At 46.3% G+C, this 22,134-nt stretch overlaps 4 protein-coding genes and 1 non-coding gene across 5 annotated transcripts; 2 read left to right on the top strand and 3 right to left on the bottom strand.

Moving 5' to 3' along the window:
- The first annotated feature begins 76 nt into the window (after window positions 1-76).
- On the top strand, window positions 77-1,809 carry LOC129586165 (torsin-1A-like). The gene has a single exon (XM_055479214.1). It carries the CDS (start codon window positions 465-467, stop codon window positions 1,548-1,550), a length of 1,086 nt encoding a protein of 361 aa, XP_055335189.1. The 5' UTR covers window positions 77-464; the 3' UTR covers window positions 1,551-1,809.
- On the bottom strand, window positions 1,800-3,712 carry LOC129586166 (glutamyl-tRNA(Gln) amidotransferase subunit C, mitochondrial-like). The gene is made up of 5 exons (XM_055479215.1): window positions 3,452-3,712; window positions 3,299-3,385; window positions 2,763-2,929; window positions 2,409-2,512; window positions 1,800-2,258 (listed from the first exon to the last, which is right to left on the bottom strand). Exons 1-5 carry the CDS (start codon window positions 3,542-3,544, stop codon window positions 2,104-2,106), a joined length of 606 nt encoding a protein of 201 aa, XP_055335190.1. The 5' UTR covers window positions 3,545-3,712; the 3' UTR covers window positions 1,800-2,103.
- A 136-nt stretch (window positions 3,713-3,848) lies between these two features.
- Window positions 3,849-5,778, top strand: LOC129586384 (SNARE-associated protein Snapin-like). Its single transcript, XM_055479592.1, has 4 exons — window positions 3,849-4,116; window positions 4,397-4,443; window positions 4,698-4,816; window positions 5,287-5,778. The coding sequence occupies exons 1-4, from the start codon at window positions 3,965-3,967 to the stop codon at window positions 5,410-5,412; spliced, it is 444 nt and encodes a 147-aa protein (XP_055335567.1). The 5' UTR covers window positions 3,849-3,964; the 3' UTR covers window positions 5,413-5,778.
- On the bottom strand, window positions 5,715-20,918 carry LOC129586383 (basement membrane-specific heparan sulfate proteoglycan core protein-like). The gene is made up of 40 exons (XM_055479591.1): window positions 20,781-20,918; window positions 20,412-20,711; window positions 20,062-20,325; window positions 19,618-19,962; window positions 19,119-19,409; window positions 18,760-19,062; window positions 18,399-18,701; window positions 18,007-18,339; window positions 17,650-17,942; window positions 17,452-17,485; window positions 17,116-17,361; window positions 16,764-17,051; window positions 16,564-16,691; window positions 16,332-16,499; window positions 16,175-16,261; window positions 16,032-16,115; window positions 15,845-15,972; window positions 15,444-15,735; window positions 15,208-15,348; window positions 14,100-15,153; window positions 13,359-13,997; window positions 12,717-13,195; window positions 12,513-12,630; window positions 12,134-12,415; window positions 11,800-12,072; window positions 10,602-11,033; window positions 10,437-10,538; window positions 9,927-10,100; window positions 9,470-9,691; window positions 9,188-9,391; window positions 8,971-9,120; window positions 8,574-8,795; window positions 8,361-8,453; window positions 8,071-8,292; window positions 7,721-7,965; window positions 7,480-7,654; window positions 7,066-7,209; window positions 6,777-7,002; window positions 6,429-6,619; window positions 5,715-6,227 (listed from the first exon to the last, which is right to left on the bottom strand). The coding sequence occupies exons 2-40, from the start codon at window positions 20,668-20,670 to the stop codon at window positions 6,082-6,084; spliced, it is 9,780 nt and encodes a 3,259-aa protein (XP_055335566.1). The 5' UTR covers window positions 20,671-20,711; window positions 20,781-20,918; the 3' UTR covers window positions 5,715-6,081.
- On the bottom strand, window positions 11,332-11,403 carry Trnad-guc (transfer RNA aspartic acid (anticodon GUC)). Its single transcript has one exon. It is a non-coding gene; the product is annotated as a tRNA-Asp (tRNA).
- Window positions 20,919-22,134: the final 1,216 nt, after the last annotated feature.

Here is a 22,134-nt window from a genome sequence, read left to right as displayed (position 1 = left end):
GACTTACGAGGGCGGTCGCAAAATAGATTTAGGTGCACATTGGCGTGACATTGCGCAACACAACGCACACAAAAGACAGCACGAGATTTTCTCATGTTTGTTTGAGATTCGTAGGTACTCGCAGCTAGTCCTGAACCCAAAGTTGAAAAATTTCGACGCAGTACTTACTTTATCGGAATTTTCTTTACAGCAACATTATAATGATACTGTATGACTGATTTTCGATTGATCCGTTTAACCGGATTCTTTCCCGTGGTGTTACATACTGCCTACTGGTTTGATCCACTCTGGAGCCTTTTCAACAATATTCATTTGCTGATTTGCCTACTTAACCCGTCGTCTTAACTCTTATGATCATGCCAATGATGCCACTAGAAATGAGCTGAAGAATGGTTGCGATCGGCTTAGAGTGCCATTAGATCATATGTTCCTATCGATTTAGTTCTTTGCTTCCCGCGCACACCATGCGTCTCCCTCCGGATGTCGTTGTTGTTTTGCTTCTGATTCTGGAATGTTGTGCGGCCATAGAGCCACTTACAATGGGCGGACTGGCGATTGGTGCGTTGACTTCTGCCGGAGTAGCATTATACGCAAACTTCAAATGCAAAATCCTCGAATGCTGCGCCGAGCCGTACGTTCGCTCTCCCGAAAGAGTGGACCGGACGCTGAAATCTATCCTGCATTCTCGGGTCTATGGTCAGCACATCGCCATCGATCTGGTGCTCTCCAACGTGCACAATCACCTGACAACTTCACCCAAAAAGCCCTTGGTTATGTCATTCCACGGCGGGACGGGAGTGGGTAAAAATTACGTCGCTCGACTGATTGCGCAAATGATGTTTAAGAAAGGCACCGACAGTAAGTTTCACCATTTGCTCATTTCCACTTTGGATTTCGCTTCCGGGGCGAATGTGGTCGCGTCGCGAATGCACTTGCAGAGTTTGGTGAAAGGCAACTTATCAGAATGCCCGCGCAGCCTGTTCATCTTTGATGAAGTGGAGAAAATTCCATCGGGAATTTTGGATGGATTGCAGCCGTTTTTGGATTATCATGATAGTCTCATCCACGGCGTGGATCCGCGAAAAGCTATCTTTATTTTCCTGAGCAACACAGGACGCCGTCAGATTGATACGATAGCGTACGAAGCGTGGGAACACGGTCGATCGAGAGAAAGTCTGACGATACAGGACTTCCAGAAGACGCTGCAGTTGAGCGCTTTCAACGAGAAATCCGGATTATTGTTGAGCGATTTGATTCAGGAGGAATTAGTGGATATTTACATTCCCTTTTTGCCGCTAGAAAGGAAGCATGTTGAAGGATGCATTCGGGATTATATTACGGAAAGCAATTACACCATTAATGAATCCGTGGTGGAGAGCATAGCCGACGAACTGGATTATCTGCCGAAGGAAGATCCGCGCTTTTCTGCAACCGGATGTAAACGTATCCGAGAGAAGTTTGTCGGATTCAAGCACAAACTACAGAAAATTGTTCCGCAGGATGAGAAATTGCAAGCAAAACGTTCTTCGGAAGAGGAAGCAGAGGGGTAACATTACAAAGAGGCGTCACCCGCGCGTTGTTTTAACGGTGATGTCGGGTATTTTTTCTATTTTACTGTGATTTTAGATTGTGCATTGACTGCTTTCGCGCGTCGTTTAGGGCTGTGTCACGGTTTGATTTTTGCACCTGGTATTGGTGGGTTTAAACTGGAAACAATTTCATAATAATAATCCGGAAAATGATTGCACTCCCATAGTAAAAATATAGTGTACATTTAATTACGTATTTTCTCTTGTGAATTTGTAGTAATTGTTTACCACAAGGCTGAATTACGAGTAGAACTGTACCTACTTAAATAGACAACGCCTATTTTAACACTTGACAAACCGCACTGCAAGCTGCAAAAATGAAAAATGTCGGAAATATATTTTGCTTTGCATAACCACAAGTCCCCAACCATAACCAAAATCCTCACAACTTAAATTTATAGTACTACACTGATTCAGTTCAAGCGCAGTGTTGCTGGTCACTGTGGTCAGAGAGAACGCAGGCGTCTGACAACGTCAATACTACAACAATAAAACAAACATTCCATATCCGCTTTCACGCTTTTCGTCGGACTTTTTTCATTTCTACGGATGTCGCTGCAGGCCTCCGTACTGATGATTCTCCTTTCTGTTCTGAGTCTTCCGCCCCCGGAACAGGAGATGACAGTTGCAGCGGATCATACTTGTGCGTCTGTTCCACAGGGATATTGCCTACAAATCGGGAAATAATCGTCCACGCATCTGCCGTACTCCTCGGAATACACACCGAAATATGAAACGAAAGGCTGCGCAGCCGGTTTTAATCAGAAATACTACGAAAATATTCAGAAATTCCAAGTTTCTAACATAAAGAAATCGTACCAGGCGGCGCTAAATAATAATGCTCCATAGTTATCTTTGCGTTTCGCAGTACATCCTCTCGTTGATTTCCTTCAGTGATTTCATCTGGTCGCAAATCCAGTGTTCTGTTAACAGAGAAATTAATGTACTAAATGATTTCCGTAAGATCCAAGTGCGGATGTATAGAGTTGGCTAAACAGTCAACCCAAGCGGCAACACGCTACAGCTGGAGCGACTTTTCTTGCAGTTTTATTTATACTGTTATAGGGTACTGTCACTACTGTGATACATCTTCACCATCTTACTACCGGAATCGGTATCCAATAAACGTGCCAGGAGTTACTTTTTATTTTTGAAATTCGCATCTTTATTTACTCGTTCTCCAGCAAGGAATAAAGCGGTTTCACTCCCGATATGTCCACATCTCGTAGCCGGTTAGCATAGCGGATTGCCGAAGCGAGACGCTCAATGGCAGCCTGGTTGCTGAAGTTGACTAGCGATAACTGCTCCAAATGGTACACCGTGTCCAGCGTAAGCTCAGCCTGCAGAAGAAAGAATAACGGAGTAAATGGACGTAAAACTTACTACTACAAATGTCAATGACTGCAGTAAACAGTACAAGTACAAAAGATTACAGATACAAGCAGAACATTTAAAATTTGATCATTTTGATTAGTTTCATCTGCGCACGCTTACTGCTGTATGTACTGGCTGCTGCCGAAATAAAATTCACACAGCAGCACTTGACCATGTTGGACTTTCATAATATTATTGCAATTCAAATACTTCGTACTCGTACTGTACGAATTTTTCTTATATCCTTGTTGGTGCGTGCATGTTCAGAGTTTTGTATTAAAATTTCAAAAATAGTATTTTAATATTTAAAATGCAACCTATGTACTTGTACTCACCGCTTTGGCTTCCACTTGCAAGTTTCCTTCGCTCTGCGCAGTAGGGCGATTTCTCATATTTTTCCACGCATAAATTTCTTTAAAACTCTGAAAGTTGAAAAAACAAAGTTACCAACTTGTATCCGAATAATAATGCTTTGTTAAACCCCATACATCAGAAAACTTCGTTCGTTTCTGACAAGACCGAAAGCGCCACAAAGCTTTAGGTGCAGTGACACCACGACTTCCAGCGTGCGAGAGGAACATGGTCAAAAGGTTTTTGCTACGAAAAACTTAACAATTTGTTCGCATATTTAGGAAAGATGTAAAAACAGAGCATAAATCTCAAGAATCAGTTCAGAAAAATCAAAGGATTCTGGCAAAACTGATAATGTTCAGTCTTCTCTTCGCTACTCATCGTCAGCCAAAAAATATAACAAGCTCCGAACTCCAAACTCCAAGTCCAAAGCTTCGCAGTGACGAAATCGGAAGGGGTGGGGTCATTGTAGCTTCTCCGCAACGAGACGGCGGTCACAGCTGCTTTTAGAACAAATCGCAGACCAAAGGTAACTCAAAAAATCAATTTTATCGTGTTTTTGTTCCGGGAAGATACAATTTGATTTGCAAAAAAGTTGTGATGTTGTAATGTGGCACAAAACTGTTTTATTGCGCTGAGTGGCGAAGACAATGGCTTCAAAGCAGAATTCCTTTGAGAGCGCTCAGAATGAAGTTTCAAATCTTCCGTACGAAGAAAAGACTGCGGAGAATCTTCAGGATGCGCTGATGAACATCTTTCGACCAGTAATCCAAGAACTCGACGTCTGCGTGGAACAGACTCGGTAAATTTGTGTTTTACCGTCTGTTTGTTTTTGAACAGTTTTTGTTTTCATGACAAATAGTTCATAGTTGAAGCACTAAAGAGGCTAAATGGGTTTCTTGTGAATCATGTCATTCGCTTAATTGGTGTAAGAATACGAGTAGTTTCGTATATATACAGATATATCATATCTATGTTATTGTATGATGTATGTACGGTATATTAGATTTTTCATATTTTTTTTGACTTTTTCAAATTTTCATTGCTTTGCTTTTCCATTCTAATTTTTGTCAACTTTGTAGTAACAGTCAGCAGGATTTAAAGCGACAGATCGATCTTCTCTCAAATGGTAAGACCGTAAGAGTGCTAGTGCGACAGTAAGTCAGTTATCATGAGTGTCTTTATTCAGTTTATTGCACTGATCAATATTAAAGGGTTTAAAACTTTAAATCCAAATAATGGCAAATATTATTGAATTACACATACTTCAGTTACATTGGAACTAGTTATTCTTGGATGCGCTATCGGCTCTGCTATCAATAATATACTTTTTGTCAATTTTGTGTAATACTTTCAGACCGTAATGTTTGACCTGTTTTCCAGAACTGTATCAGCTGAGTAGCCTTTGCGAAGTGTCTCCCATGCTGGAACTGTATGCGAAAAAAATGACGACCATCAAGCGCCGCATAACAGTGATGCACAATATTCTGCAAAACGTGCAGGTAATTGGAAACGAAACAAATAAAAGGGTACAAATTGCTGTTCTTTTTCGTATGCTGCCTATTTTCAGTCTAACCTAGTAGCTCCGATTGTATGCGAATACGTTTTGCATTTGATAATTTCTCCGCGATATAGTAGTTGGTGGATCACAGCCTGCAACATGGTTCGTAGTCGTAGTCGTACTTTGCTTTGAGAGCGCTTTGGGTACTGCCCGGATATGGTTGGGAATCCGATTCCCATCGGCGTCTATCCCAAGCTGCGATAGACTCCAGATAGTTAATGAGATAGAAGACTGTCGGCATCGATTGCAAAATATATCTGTGCTTTCGGTTTTGTAATCGCAGTTCCCAACAGTACCGTATATAAATGCTTGATGGTGTTATAATGCAGACGTATAAAAGTGAATAAGTTGAACAGTCGGTTGTACCAGTACTCACTGTACAACTTTGAAATAACTGTTATGCCTTTGTAGGATCGGCTGAGAAAGCTGGAGCAAAGCGCTGTGGCAAAAAATCTGACATCGTCAAACAATTCCTCATCAAGTGCGGCATCAGCTGCTGCCAGTGTCATCCCTACCAACCCGTCAAACCCGCCATAACATCTGCACCCTTTGAAATAGCATCTACATATTATATAAACGTTAATTGCGACAATACTTACTAAGTTTACTCCCGTTACAGGTTGTGCAATTTGTGGGCGCACACATTTTTGCAGTGATTTCACTTTATCACCAATTCCAATTCCAGTGTTCTCCTGAAGACTTTGTTCAATGACTGTCTGTGATTTTTTATTTTACGTCGTACCTTTACTTGCGTTTACTTTTTTATTTACTGTCAGTGAACGGAATTTCATAACTTGAATCGGGTGTCTCTCATTGTTTTGTCTGTAGAATGTTGCCACTATTGTGTAATGCTTTTATTGACCAAAATACTCGAAGTTCGTATTTACTTTGACATTAACAGACCGTAATAATAATCAGTAAGGGCACAAAGTGTAAGGCAGTGTGAATAGGCAGTATTCAAAAAGAACAAACGCCCCATGCTAGCAAATGCCGCGAGAGCAGAGCGAATACTGATGCAACAAAACAAAATGCAAATGCGCCCACATTTAACTGCATATAACTGTAGAAATATGGCAACAAAACACATAAAAAAGCAGCATCCCTAAAAACCTCAATCAGACTGCTGTCAGATTCAGTTACGCTAATAAAAATTTTCATTAGGCACCAGGATGGAAGTAACTACCGCGAAACCGGCACGGTTCGCGTTCAACCTTGACACTGCTGACCATTTCTTCCTCTTTCGTTGGACAGATCAATAGGACCAGAATCCAAGATCTCCAAATCGCGAATGCATCCTTTAAATCCCACTGAGTGCTGATTGGCGGTCAGAGTCGGAATATCAGTTAATCCGCCTATTGGGAAGAATTTTTCGTTAGCGGGTTTTGCTCTCATCGCTATATGCCGCTGACACTTGGGTTAACAAAATTTCATCGCTATCACAACATATTACTCAGTGTCAGAATAATATGTAAACCACCGAAACGATGCCGCTAAGAAATATCCACATTAATTTTACATCGCTCCTATCACAGGTCTGAAGTAAATAATTTTACCGATAAACAAGTTGCCGGTGGTGTCGAGTCGTTTCATGTTTCCCCTCGCTTCTCCTTGTATGATTACGGCATCATTGTCGATGCTCAGTGTACCGCGTTTTTCCGATCGTTTAATGCTGATTCTGTGCCACTGATTATCGTTCATTCGCTCTCTCGATACAATCCTCGCTGGTCCACTTCCCAATTCAAATCTAGAATAATCAGCAATTTTAATTATCATTATTACCAGCGTTAGACTGAACAAAAGTGCAAGAACTGATGAAAATCTTGGAAAGTAGCATATTTTGCTTCACAGCAAATGAGACAGAAAGCCAAACAAAAGGTTTTTTTGCAAATTTTGGGACTTACCCAAAAATTAAAAAGCCATCCTTCAGGGATAGTGACAAGAAATCTTTGGCATTACCAGCCGGAGCCCCTCTCTGGCTATGCCAGAGCAGTAAGCCATCGGGCTCGGCCGTCTTAAACTCCAGTGCTACTGAATCGGCTTCCTTAGCGCCCGCGTGCGGCAAGCGTGACCCCTCGAACTCTAAGAATCCCTCACCGTCGAACTGCAGCTCGCGTTCTAATCGATATTCTACAGAGATTTTAAGAAAATTACATCCAAATCAGTCGAAACTAAGAGCGCTTGTAGATGTACCTGATTCGCAGTTGGCACCGGTAAATCGTAGCGGACAATGGCATCTGAAGGCTTCCTCCGCTCCAGCAACGGCTACGCACGTGCCACCGTTCGCGCACGGTGACAACCGGGAGCAAATATCCACGGACGCTTCGCACTGCTTACCTGTTAAAATATATTGCTGATTTTAAGCAGTTTAGGGTTGACTGCGTCTTCAAACATTTCAGAAAATTATTAAGCCAGTTACTAACTACTGCTAGCTATTCAAACTATTGTATGCTCTGTTGTATTCAAAGTACAGATATTCTATGCTCCAAAGTGTCTCTAAAGTATTTTTAGAAAAGGCTAACGGACTAAAATATTTGCCAAAACGACTTTCTGAAACTGTGACACTGGGCATGACCTGTAAAAGAAGTCTAAATAACCACCCAGTACCTCCGAATCCGTTGCTGCATATGCACTGGTAATCGTCTCCATTCTCCACACAACGTCCACCGTTCAGGCATGGTCGGCTAGCGCAGGCGGAAGTGTCGCCGCAATCTGAAACGCTGGAGCTCTCCAGGACACTGCCAGCATCGTTAAGGACGTACGACGCTCCGTTAATTTGCAGCTAAAAAAAGGCAAATCGTATGCATCTAACTTTCTCACTTTTACAAAGTGCGAGCGATCGGAATACCGTGGAGACGCATCCATCAAAGCCATCCCGGACACCGACACCGGAAGCAATGGTTATTTGGTCGCTGACGCCGCCCAAGTACAAATTGGTAGCTAAATTCAACCCGGTCAGCCGACCCTGAGATTCACCAGTAACTTCTTCCTCGTCATTGATCTTCATCGTAGCTTTCCTTCCACGTCGCATGATTTGTACGTGGTACCATCTGCCGAGCTGGACTTGCAACATGCTTTGCAGATTGGTCATACCTAACGAAATTAAAACAGCTGATAACCGACCGTCCTCTAGCACAAAGCGTGTGTGTAAGTGCCTTGCAGTTACAGCAGCATTATGTACTTAATTGCGCAACTTACCCGAACCAAGATCGAACCGCAAGTTCAGAGCACCACCTCGGATCGCCAGGGATAGGAAGTCTCCGTGACCTCTTTCATCGTTGGCAACGTAAAAGACTATGCCATCGTTAGCGGATCGTGGTTTAAAAGTAATGTCGATATCCATAGTCTCCAGCACATTCTTCGGAGTAGCATATGCCGCATAGGCGTTTTTAGTGAAACTTGGCACGCGAATGTTCACAGCTGCGAAATTGGCATTATTGCGCTACGTAATTTAATAATATACATAGTGTAGACATGGTGTTTTTTACCCTCTGCGCATTTCTTTCCGGCTGTGCCCCATGGACATGCGCAATAGTGAAGTCCGTTCGGTTGATCAATGCAGCGTCCGATACCACAAATACCTATATGTTCAATGTGTTGTTATCAGCGTGCGATCTGCTCTTTATTTACAACATAATTCCGTACGGCTTGGTTTTGGATAAGAATATAAAACGGTAGGCAACGGTTTTGGATAAGAATACCTGGTAGGCAACGAAGACCCGGCATATCGCACAAGTTCCCCGTAAACCCGGCTGGGCACATACACCTGAATCCCCACGGAGTCAAAGCATCCTGGCATAAACCGTTGTGCTGGCATGGATTTGTCTTCGCACAGGTGTCACAATCGTCGACACCGGCTTTTTCAGAGGAGTTCTTTAGAATGTCATGGACAACATTATCTATCGTGATGGTGCCCAAACACCCTGGAATGCGTAAATGCCATTTAGTGGAGATACGAATGCGGTATTTTATAAATTATTTGTACGTCGTTGTCAACCATTTTTTCAATATGTGCAGGACATAATAACGTCACCCGTTTTGGTAAACCATATCTAAATGATCTAATACATTTACGTATGTACGAAACATAGAACGCACCCACAAAATTGTTTGAAAATCCAGCATTTGGACTAATGCTCGCGTAATCTGGCACACCTCCGACGAGCACTTGCGAATTCAGCGCCAAACCCACCATTCTACCGGGCGCCGTGGCCGACACTTCCGGACCGTCATCAATCGACAGGAAAGCTGCAAAATAAAAAAAGCATTTTTAATCTAAGACTCCAGTCAGGCTGGTTTATGTCATGTTTCTCACCCTGATTGCGGTTTCGTCTAACTCGAGCATGGTGCCAGGCGTTAAGGGTGACTGGAAGGTCACTGACGGCCGCTCCTGGTCCCGATCCCAAGTCGAACCGGAATTCGACGCGGCCATCGCGCATACCCAGTGCAACGAAGTCGGTAGCTCGTTGATCGGTTCTGTCCTGTTGACCGGCACCGGCGCCATCGTACAAGATCAATCCTGTAATGAATACGCCGCTTCTTCCGAAATCTCTTCTGGGGCTTAAACACTGTTACAGCGTATCAAGCTAACCTATACCTGAGCCCTCTTCCGGTTTGAAACGCACATCCATTTCGAAATCAGGCTTCTGAGACACTCTGTTCAAAGCCGTGGGCATAACGGCATAAGAATCCCGTCGACCTCGGAAACGCGGCACCACTCCAGAGACATAAAGGATAGTTTCGGAAGTCTGTCCATTTATCTTGCAGATGTAATGACCAGCGTCCTCCTCTTGGACGTTTTCGATAATCAGCGATGTTCCTGCAGCAAACATGCACGTACATTTTGAGATTGGTGTTAGTTGTGCACGTGCCTGATATTTATTTTTTTCAGATAAAATGGGATCACATCCGTCATTATCAGCGGAAATCAGAATTAAAGCTTCACTAGAGTAAGCACTGCTAAGCACTTAGCTAAGCACTTTATTACAATATACATCGCTAACTTTATTAAAATATACTAAGGCCGGGTCTCATTTCTTAAGACACCAACCCACCTTCGATTCGCGAATTGGCTGGTAGCTGTCCTTCTCGTTTATTCCATTTAACAGTTTCTGGAGAGTGGATTTCAATGCCTTCGCATTTGAATTCCGCTCGTTCACCTCTCATAATGCTGTTTTTGTCAATTGTGGGGCCAATGGGAGGCGGTGTGATGCGTTCTACTTCAGGTGCTGGAAGGCAAAGCCGGTAAATAATACGGTTTCACAATCTACGAGTACTGTGCTCGAACAATAACCATACATGTAAATGATATAATAATGTCTGTTACGTACGTCACAACATGACACATATTGTCTAAGATAACTTTTTAATTGATCTTGAGCAGTTTTTCATAGCGTCTATCAAGGCACATAAGTAAAAAGTTTTATACTGGTGTCACGTATAGGAAATGCTCCGATCCAGTCAAGAAATAAACAACTGCAGAATAATTTCCAGTTAACAAATTTCATTAGAAACCACTCCGCTCTCACGCCTTCGATTCATTAATTGTTCAGATTTTTGCTTACTAGGAACAAGCACAGGGGCAACAGACGGCACGGGAGCAGTCGGGATCACGGGAATCACTGGGATAACTGGTCGTGGTCTGACTTCACCTTGCTCCTTGATAGCTGCAATACCGACACCCAAGTATATTATAAACACCAGCGGAAAATGAATTGGCTATTACTTACGCTCGCAGTGTTCCACATCGGGATCACACACTTCTAGTTCACATTCCATATTCTTCAGTTCATTGACAGTTTGCAGAGTGCAGATATACTTTCCAGCCGACGCGTCGGATATGGAGTCGAATATCAAGAAACGGCCTTGGGGTCGGGCAAATGCCGGTAGTGGCTGGTTATCTTCGCGCGTCCATGTGTAATAGATGGCCAGCTGGCCTTCTCGTGGATGAATGCACTCAAAAGTGGCATTAGAATCCAGCCCGATCGGCACCCTCTGATAGAATGGTTCAATTCGATAGTCAGGTAGCGAGACAGGAATAGTCGGTGTTGGCGTTTCCGTAACAGAAACGTCGGTTGGTCGAACTGGGATTACAGGGACGATGACTGGAGCCGATGTCGTAGTTGTGGTATCTTGTATCGGAATCCAGCCGGTAGGATCGACTGCAAGTGGTAATTAAGACACTTTACTCGTGTTGGATTTATTTGCTGACCAGTCAGTAATCACAGTTACTGCAACAGCAACGCCAAGCGACCGTGTAGGCCGGAAAGAGGAATTAATTATAATCACAGAGACGCGTATCGGAGCACAATTCAGTGAATTCACTACCACTTGCTACAACCAGCAGTAGCCAAAAAATAAAACTAAAGCAAATTCATGCGCGTATTATTTAACCTATATTGTTCTCCTTGTTTAAAAATAAAGCAGGTGTTCTGAAATTTTTGTAAAAAAGTAAAAAGTCTCCCAGTCGGGGAATCGAACCCCGGTCTTCCACGTGACAGGCGGAGATACTCACCACTATACTAACTGGGACTGTTAATATTTGGATAGTAATCTTATTCGGTTATACATAACAAGAAAGCACCAGCATGTGATAGAAGTCTCGCAAGTCGCAGTATTAATGTGCTTATTACACGTAGCATATTCGATTGATCGATTGTCAGCCATTCATCGTAAATCAGCATTCACACGTCGCTTTGTATAACATTTGATGTTTAGCCATTCAATGAACTTCATCCCTAAAAAATTCCTTCCAAAGCCCTTAATATTATTGCTAACAATTAAGTACTGCAAGTGTTCGATGACACCTGTTAATTAATATATGGTTGGGTTAAGCGCTGGTTCGGCTGTACATGGGTTTGGTGAACCCAAGAAAAATCTCATTTCCAGTACATGTTGCTGTTGACCTTTAATTAGCAGTGAACTTACTTCGTACTTCCACGGCAAATGAGCTGGTGGTGCCGGTTGGGTCTCTGACAACACAGACGTACTGTCCAGCATCGTCGGCGGAAGCATTTTCAATCACCAGCTCCTGTCTGCCTTGACCAGGCCCGGCCACGACACGTCCCGCAGCTGAATCACGATGCCAGTATACTGCATCGTCAGGTCCGTCACCGGCACATTCCACCCTCACTACTTCTCCCACGCGATGATGAATTGGGCCAGAGGGCGTGATGATCACACGAGGGGGCAACGTCATCCCTATGGCCCAACAAATTTATTAATGTTCTGTGAATCCGTTGCATCAAAGAGTGAACTTCACCTTCAACTTGCAGTTCTCCAGTGGCCGTAGTGGATCCAAACTTATTCCTTGCCGTACACAGATATGCTCCATGGTGATCGCGCGTAATACTGGCGAACTGGAGCACATCGGGTCGCTCGGCTGAGCTGGCTCCCTCCGGCAGCGGGCTTCCATCAGCACGAGTCCAGGTAACTTCCGGATAAGGCCTACCCCCATCCGTTCGGCACTGCAGGTACATGCTATTTCCCAGCTGAACTCTCAGGGGAGTTTCCGGATAGATGGATACCCTTGGCAGCTCTTTCTCTGGAAATATGGTCCAAGCACAAAGTCAATGTAAATGTTGCTATTAGTGTGCTCTTAGGTGTCACGACTCACATTTACATTTTAAATTTCACTGTACCTTCTACTTCCAGTGTTATCGTTCCTTGAGAAGATCCCAACGCATTCGCGGCCTCGCAGATATAAAATCCACTATCATCGGCTCGAGCTCCTTGAATGATGTACTTTCCATTCTGAATCTGTGGAAGTGTTACAATTAGCAAAGATTAATTAAACTGACTGACTAAAAAATTAAGTAAGTACGTCTTAAAGTTTGCTATTTCACCTGAACCCGATTGTCCGTTTCGCCGGGTTGGCGATCCCCTCGTGTCCATGTAACAACAGGTGCCGGGTTGCCGGTAACGGTGCACTCCAACTGAACGGTCTCACCTTCCGCGCCCGTTACTCTTTGGTTATCAACGCGGACTTCCGCTGGAAACTCTCCTATAGGCGGTTCACCTGTTGGTGGATCCGGATATATCGGGTAAGTTGTTCCGCTTTCTGATATCACTCGCACTTCCGTTTGACGGGAACCTTGGGCATTTGTCGCTGTGCAGATGTAGACTCCCTGATCAGGCTCGGAGAAGCTGTCAACACTCAGCGTCCCGTGTTGTTGAATGGCATTGGCCGGTAACGCACCGTCTGCACGCGACCAGGTGACTTCGGGTTGCGGGTCACCGTCACTCCAACAGCGGAGTCGTAGCGGATCGCCGGGACGAACACGAACTTCTTGCTGATCAACGCGCGCTTCTGGCAGACCTTGAGCTAGTGTAAAAGTTCAGTCACTTGGTTATTCATAAGTCTAATCTTTGTTCTGCAAACTTTTGTTGCGAATTACTATTCAACACGACCTTTGCAAAAAGCAGAGATTACCTTTGCTTCGCTTTGGCCGGTTATTTTAATAAATAAAAAGGGCTCGATGACTCACCAGGGGTAACGAAGAGAATTGTTCGAGCGCTAACTGGCCCTTCCGGTCCGGTGCCATTGCAGAAGTATTCGGCTTCATCCGCAACTTGAGCCGATGGGATTCGGAGTATTCCATTGCTCACCGTGCTCTGTGGATTCAAACGACCATCACGTCCGCCATGCCAAGATAGCTGTACTTGGGGACCGGTAGCGATGCACCTGAATTCCACTGGCTGTCCTTCTTCAACGCGCTGAAAGTACGGTTCAATCCGCAGTTCAACGGGACCAGGTGGCCACGGGCCCGGTGGTGCGGGTGTTACTTCCTCACCGCCAGCCGTTGGGTCCACTTCAATCGGGAAGGTCACGCCTTCAATTCTTAATTCCGCACGATCAGATGCAGTTTGGTAGGCGTTGGAACCCGTACAGACATAAGTGCCGACATCATGCGCCTGCACATTGACAATGGTCAGTACTCCCGCGACGTCTGAGTCACGGGACGGAAGTCGTCCTCCGACTTTTGTCCAGGCTGACGTGTACGTAATAGGACTACGGACGATGCATCGGAATTGCACAGTATCTCCAATTCGAACCGTCTGCGATTTTGGAGGTAGAATGTGCACAAACGGAGAAGTGGGTGGTTGTCCAGTAGGGATTTCTCCAACTATAAACGCAATCACAACATGATACTTGCGCTTGGTTCAATGAGTAAGTATGTACTATCCGAACGTTATTCGCAAAGGTATATATATGTAACGACTTTTACCGGGACGACGGATATCGACAGAAGATGTTCCGGTATAGCCGGAGTCCAAATGCACGGTACAGTCGTACTGTCCTGCATCTTCCGGTCGGAATCTTTCGATAACCAACAAAGCGCCATCAGCTTCAATCCGCGCTCGGGACGGATCCACTTGCCGGCCGTTGAACGTCCACAGAATATGTTTGCCTTCTCCACTTCGAACATCGCAGCGCAGGGTGAAATAATCATCCAGGTGAGGATTGGTTACACTGGGGGTTATCTGTATGATGTCTCTCGGTTCCGGTTCAGGAGGATAGCCGGTAGGGCGACACGGACGTCCCCCTCGCGGATCCCCTTCGTATCCGGGTGCACACAGTTCGCATTCCTTGCCGGTGGTGCCATCGCGACAATTCAAACACTGGCCACTTTCCGGATCACACTCATGGGCATGACCATTGCATTCGCAGCGTCCACACAACCCCAAATACAACCCGCTTCCGGTCCGCGTGAATCCGCGCTCACAACTTTCGCACGACAAGCCCTTGTATCCCGGTGGACAGATGCACAGTTCCACACTGTCAGCGCGTTCTTGACCGGTATTCTCGGGTACGGCGGTATCAATGGACATTTCCCCTAAACTGCCGGATGCACTGACCAGGACGTACTGCAGGTTTGCGAGAGCCATCAAAAAATGTTCCCGTGTGGCTTCACCGCCATCACTGCGTCGCCACACCCTCTCCACGAGCGGCACGCGGATTGCTGCCAGTTGGCCGGGAGTGGCTTCCTGGTTGCTGCTGTATTCGAGCGCAATCTGGTTTCCGAAGAGGAGAACTTGCACGGGACCATTGCCATTTTCCGCACGCAGATTGATAACAAGATTACCACCGTATGACGAAACACGTTCTCCCACGAGACTGTTTGGCAGTTGCCAGAACAACTGACCGTTCTTACCAGGACCTCGCAAAACGATAAGGTTTTCGGATGGAGAAAACTCCACCTGATTATCGAACGACTCGGTTCGCTCTCGGTTTGTCAGTTTTAATCCATTGTTGATAGCATCATGCGGTTGTACAGACACCTGCGTCAAACTGACATGAAAAAAATGTGCGATAGAAGTTTCTTAAATCTTTACTTGGTTGCGGTAGTATCCAGAGCTGCGACAGTCTTTGGTAACTCCACTACAGAAGCAGATGTCGCAGCCTGATGCGCTGACCCGGTTCAGGTTAAATGAACCACTTCGGCACTGGTCACAGCGAGCGCCAACGGTGTTTTCCTGTAGTAAATTTCCCATAGCTTAAAGGTTAGCATGTGACTGGTCAGTAAGGATAAACAAAAATGTAGGAGCGTCTTATCGACACTGACACTGACCTTGCAAGTGCACTGTCCTGTTCGGTCATCACGGTACGGATAGACGCTTCCATCCGGATCACAGTCCTGTCCTTCGGGAGTGGTCGGTTCCGGCCAGGGTTCAGGAGGGTATACAGGATAAGAAGGCCGGCACTGCACGCGACCGTCGCGGTCATCTCTTTCGTAACCTTGAGCGCATTTTTCGCAGCTTAAGCCATCGTAACCAGGAGGACAAATGCACTGCTCTACTTGGGTGGCAAACCCTAATCCCGAATCCTGGGACGTCGCGGTACCCATTTTAACCCCGCGTATGCTGCAAAATTACCCGTGTCACAATAGAACTTATTTTCAGAACCAGTGGTATGTTTTGACTTTTAACGCATACACAAATGGGGGCAATGCAATGACAAATGCATACTGACCTGGAATACGTCGACAGAGTATCGTATACGGCTTTGACTCGGATATGTTCAACATTTTGCAAAACTTTCATAAGGTCATCGCGAGAAACGTAATCGATAGCGCCACCTGGACTTTTGCTCCAAGCGTTCTAAAACAAAAGGTCAACTTGAAAATGTTTATCCTTAGGGAAATGATAGGCTGTCGCACCTCTCTGAAAGGCACATCAAACTCAATGTATTCATCCGGTCGCGATTCCACAGGAGACTTATGGTACAGCACAACTTGGTTGCCCTGCGCAATAAACAGTGTTTGTATCTTCGAAAAACACGGTGCGAAAAATGTTCACGAACTGCAAGGATAACGTCTGGTGACGTTGTCGGTTGTCCTCCCGGTCCATGTTTGACAGAGTATTTAAGCGAGCTCCCATAACTGGTGACCTACACATCAAAACGACCGTTGAACAGAAAGCATTTTATGGTAATGACTTGCTTCAGTTTTGTAACATACTTGATCGCCCAAAAATTCAGTAGGCAGTGACCAGAGAGGAGTGCCATACTGCAGAACTTCGTTCACAGTTTCAATGGTATGCTCTTGTGAAGCGGGGTCATGGCGGACGTTAACCGAAAGCGGGCGACCATCTTCTCCCACCAGACCGAGACCATCACGGGAAACGATCTGTATGACAAAGCGACAAAGGCTGTCAGTTCTTATAAATAAGACGGCGTAACTGCTCACTAACCTCTGAGATGTACAGGGAGCAACTACGACAATTTTGGGTGATACCGGAACAGAAACAAGTCAAACATTCGTCGGCCGTTCTAGCAGCAGCATTAAACAACGGCGGCTGGCAAATATCGCTGACGGTACCTAAAAGAAACATTTAGATTAGGTTTTCCCCGGAACTTAAAAAAGTTAAAGAGCCCTTGAAAAGTATCAGACCTTGAAGAGTGAGGATGCTGTCTTGTGGAGCAATGGTGGCATTCTGGTTGTTGATGGCTTCACAGCTGTAAGCGCCTTGATCGCTCGCTTGGAAATCCCGGATGGTCAAAGTGCCAACACCGTTCTCACTAGTAACCGTAACTCGAGGTGGATCTGGGATATTGCCCCAGTTCAGTCGCCAGGAAATCAGCGGCACGGGGAATCCGACAGCCGTACAAGTGAGGACGACAGTTTCCCCGGCATTGACTTCTCGGCCTGGTCCAGGTGGCACCGTGATGGTTGGTCCAGCTGCCATGGTTATTATCAACTTCACAGGCAAAAATGACATTTAATAAATCGAAATATCGCTTACTGCAACCAATTTCATCCGATCCATCTTGACAATCGTTCGTCCCGTCACACTGGAAGTTTTTGGGATAGCACTGATCACCTCGTTCACAAAGGAATTGGTGTGATCCGCACGGTGATCCTGGTGGAGCTGTTGCGCAGCTCTGCTCATCGCTCCCATCGCCACAATCATTTTCACCATCACATAGCCAAATCTTTTGCACGCATTTGCCGTTGTTGCAGCGAAACTCTGTCGGCTCACAGCGTCCAGCTATTTGAAAGGTGAACGAAGTTTAATACCCCGTGCACGTATAAGTACTGCAGTAAGTAGTGAATTCGAGAAAAACGTGACCTTACGTACCACAGTTCTTCTCGTCGGAATTGTCGTCACAATCCTGAAAAAGTTATAAAATTGTTTCTCATACGTTGGTAAAATGCTCGCAATGAAATCCACAATTCACGAACAAAGTTGACGAATTGAAAAATTCACATATGCATTAATATTCCTGGTCAGTCTAGTACAAAAACATTACCAAGCGATATAATTGTACATAGGTACCTGAATGCCGTTGCACAAGCCGCTGCGGGATATGCATTGACCATTCATACACGTCGCCTGATCCGGGCGGCACCGGAAGGGACCGATCGGGCGGTACGGAGTTGTGGTAATTTCCGGATACGGAGTCGGTGGATAAACCGGCCACACGGGCTGTCGAGTCGGTGGACGCGTGGGCGGATACACGGGCCAAACGGGTGTCGGAGGGTATGCCGGCGTGGTGGGTTCAGGTTCCGGTTCCCACCAAGTTGGTACGGGTGGCCAAGTTGGCTCAGGAGGTCGAGTGGGTTCCTCACCTATACGTAAAAAGTAAGCAGCTGCAACAAATTCAAACGCGCTTTACGATAATAACGAACTGACCTTCAATTATGACTGTCACAACTTTCTGGACAGGTGGCAGTCCCGGTCCAGGGTCCACTCGGCAGATATACTGACCGGCATCCGCGCGCCCCACACCTTCAAGAATTAATCGACCGGGACTGCTTGTGTCCGGTGCTCTCGACCCGCGCTGTGGTGGAATCCACTGCGTACGCAGCGACGGGTCCGAAACTAAGCAGTCGATGACCAACGTCTCGCCAGTGTTGATGCGCACTTCTTCGCCAGGATAGATGTAAATCTGAATTTCCGGTGGTCCAACCACATCGATGTCGGTTCCAGGACGTGTTGGCGGCACAGGGTCTTCGCCATTCCCACCTGCATCATATCTGATATCAGAAGCTTTCAAAACATTAATAAAACAGGCATAAACTGACCGCTTTCAATGATAAGTTCGCCGATCGCACGGTTCGGTTCCGGCATATCAACCGCTGTGCACATATACCGACCAGCATCTTCCTGGCGAATGCTATTGAGAACCAGTTGCTCGCTGTAGGGGTCAACTCCCGCCGGAAGCTGGCCATCGATCTTTTCCCAAATAACACGGGAATTCCGACCATCGGGAGTGACGGCACGACATTCAAAAACAACAGTGGATCCTTCTTCCGCGCTGGTGCGATCGGGTGTCACTTCGACGTTGGTCAAAGTAGATGGTTCAGTTGGTTCGGTTTCTTGCAGTTCTAATAGAAAAGACTGTGAATTTCGATCGGCACCAGCACGACACGGTTTATGACTTACCACCAATCACGGTGAACTGAATAAACGTAACAGTGTCTGGGTTTTGTCGTGAGCGGCAGACGTAGCGACCGGTGTCGCGCACAACCGGCGACGTAATGAAAAGCTCGCCATTGTTGATTTGGGCGGACTCGGGCATTGGACCGTCAGTGCGTTCCCAATAAACTTGCGCTCCATCGGGTGATATGCACTTCAGTCGAGTGGGCTTGCGCTCTTCGGTGAAGTACGCTTCCGAAACTTGGGACGGCACTCGTACGGTCCAGATCTGCGGCTTATCGGTATCGACTTGCACAGTGTCATCCTCGGCTAAAATGCTGCTTTTTGAAACAAACTTATTCAAACCGTAGATTCGTGATACTTACAGGCCCTCTTCTTTCGAATGGAGACCTGTCCGAAATTCTGCGAGCCACGCGGCGAACCAATCGCTCGGCAGATGTAAAATCCGCCGCTGGTTTCTTTTGTGGGGTTAAGGAGCAGGCGATGATCTTCGATCGTGGCTTCTTCGGGAATCTCGAATTCCGCTCTGGTCCACTCGACAATCGCGTTCGGTCTGGTCGTGATGCATTCCAGCGTAAGTTGTTCGTCTTCTCCGATAACTGTACGGTGTGGTACGACTTGTACGCCAATGAATTTCGAATAGCCGGGTACCGAAGCTGAAAATTTAAATGTGGTTTTGTCAGCTTTACATACTGGATTCTACCCTTATTAATTTTGACTGTCTAAAAAACTGTCTAAAAAGTGACCTTTAATTAAGGGTAAGAGTGTTCGCTAGAAATCATGATGGATTTATCAGTATATGTAACGCTTCACTGAAGGCTGAATTTAAACCGGAAACATCGGGTAAAATGTGATAAAACTTACGCGGGTAGACAACAACTTCGACAACCGAAGACTGCGACGATCCTCGTCCGCGGCAGATATATCGGCCGCCGCTTCGTACATCGACGTTGGGAATAGTCAGGACATTTCCTTCCAACCGAGCTTGAGACGGCAGCGGTTGCCCATCTTCGCGCACCCATTCGACCTCACCGGCACCGTCAACTTGGCAAGTCAGTGTCGCTTGTCCATTGCGGGGAATGGCGATCGTCTTGTCGCCCTCGCTGGTGCGGATCGTTACCGATCCACTTCCTTGTCCGCCGTCACGGCCGCCTTCTCCTTCACCTCCCTGTTCTGAGCCGCCTTCGCCGTACTCGGAATCCCCGGAAGCTAAAGATCAAGGAATGCTTATCCGCACAGATATATAGCCATTACTGCGCGATGCGAATATACAAAATACAAATGTAATAAAACGTTATACAATCGTACCAATATTGGGAATAATCTCTACGAGTGCCTGTAGATTTTTGCTCTTGCAGATATAGCGGCCACCATTGCCTAGATTGCTTCCTCTGATCACCAGATTGTCGCCTTCCACGCGGACGTTTGGTGGCAGTGGGCCACCGTTCTCTCGGCTCCATTCCGTGCGTTCATTGTTGCCGGCTGGGAAACATTGAATTCGCAACTCGCTTCCTCGTTTCAGCGAGACAAAATTATCATCTTGACCGGGGTATGAATGGATAGTTCCTCCATCTGCATAATATAATGCGATATTCATTACTCAGTGATCACTTAAGTGAATCATTTGCATTCCCGGCTGCGTGTAACTGTAAACCTACCCAGATGAGCAATGACATGAACAGATGAGCGTGCAGAGGAACTTGGGTGACCTCGAATTCGGCAGATGTAACGCCCAGCAGATCTCACATCCACCGACGTAATCAACATATTTCCATTGCGTAGTTGAATATAACGAGGAATATTCTCCCCGTCTTCGCGGATCCATTCTACCGATTGCCCCGGGCGGGCGCCATTGCAGGATAGTTCAATTGAATTACCTCTGGCGACAGCCACGGATTTCTCCGCTTCGCCCAGCATGGTTCGAATGGAACCTCCGCCATTTTGGCCTCCATCGCCACCTGATAAAAACGTTTAACCGCGTAACCATACAACAGCTGATATACCCGCCTTCTGCTGCGGTTACCTACCAGTTCGATGGGAAAAGATTTCAAAACCCCTTTGCGATGAAGGTCACCACGAATGTGGCAACCGTATCGACCGGAGCTTTCCAGATCTACTGAGCGGAGGATGAGTACATTCCCTTCGACCTGAACGTTTTGGGGTAGCGGGAAGCCATCTTCGCGGGTCCACACGATTTCCCCACCGGCTTGCTCAGCCATACACCGCAGTTTCACGCCTAAGTTCAGGTCTACAGAAATAGACTTCTCGAATTCGCCGATGCGAACGTCAACGAACTGCTCCTTTTCTCCTTCTCCTGTACCATCACCGCCTTCATCGCTACCGGCACCTGATCAAGAAATTAAACCATGCCATCATAAACAAAAAACACTGACTGGTAAATACGATGCACTTCACGCACCGACAATAACGAGCAGCTGTCCAGCGTTGTGGAATCCCACTTTGCCTCCGCGCATATAACACACGTACACGCCATCGTCAATTTCGCGCACGGAGCCGAAGACCAGACGGTTTCCTTCGGGTCGAGCCGTACGCGGCAGTTCCGCTCCCATGCGGATCCACTGCACTTGCGATGCATCGATGGCGCCGACGCACTCGAAGGATGCCTCTTCGCCCGGCTGCACAATGTATGTTCGCGGTACGACATACACCTGCTCGCCGTATTCCTCTTCGGTTTCGGTTTGGTTCTGCACCGGCGGGAGCTTCTGCTCGGGTACGGTGGTGGTAGCGGGACCAGCCGTAGTAGTTTCTTGAGCGGCGGTAGTGTTAGGTGCCGCCGTAGTTGTTGTCGTCGTCGGAGTGGTCGTTGTTGTGGTAGTTGTAGTCGTGGTTGTAGTCTCTGCGTTCCAAACACGTGTTAGAAATTGTCATCCTACAGTATATTTATATTTGTACGAGTACTGTATTTATTTGTTTACTTAATGAAACGAACATAGTAGGTTGTACATACCGTGGACTGCAATTTGGAGCTACTAAGCGTATACCCATCCGTACTTCTATATATGGAGTTATCGACTGTGGTTTTAACTCCAAATTGCAGTCCCTTGTACGTAAAGTATCAGCAACAGATGCGGCAATAAATACGTCGCAATACGTACGCGGAAAGACCAGCAGCTGCATTTGAACCCGCTCATTCCGGTAGCGCGATGTCTTATGCCGACAATAGTACTTTCCGGTGTCACTAACTGACACCGCCGGGAAGGTGATGCTCCCGTTGCTTTCCTTGATATCCTGACTAATGAGCAAATTGTCGCGGAACCACTCCACGCCGACATCTTCTCGCTCCTTGTGCGGGGTGCACTTCAGTGTCACACTCTCACCATCAGTTGCCGTCACATTAGTTTTCTCGATGGTCGGATAGCG

Source organism: Paramacrobiotus metropolitanus, unplaced genomic scaffold (genome assembly GCF_019649055.1).
Source record: "Paramacrobiotus metropolitanus isolate TYO unplaced genomic scaffold, Prichtersi_v1.0 Parri_scaffold0000020, whole genome shotgun sequence".
Classification (NCBI taxonomy): Eukaryota; Metazoa; Tardigrada; class Eutardigrada; order Parachela; family Macrobiotidae; genus Paramacrobiotus; species Paramacrobiotus metropolitanus.
Note: the sequence above shows the minus strand (reverse complement) of the source record. Positions and strands in the feature narration are given on the sequence as shown.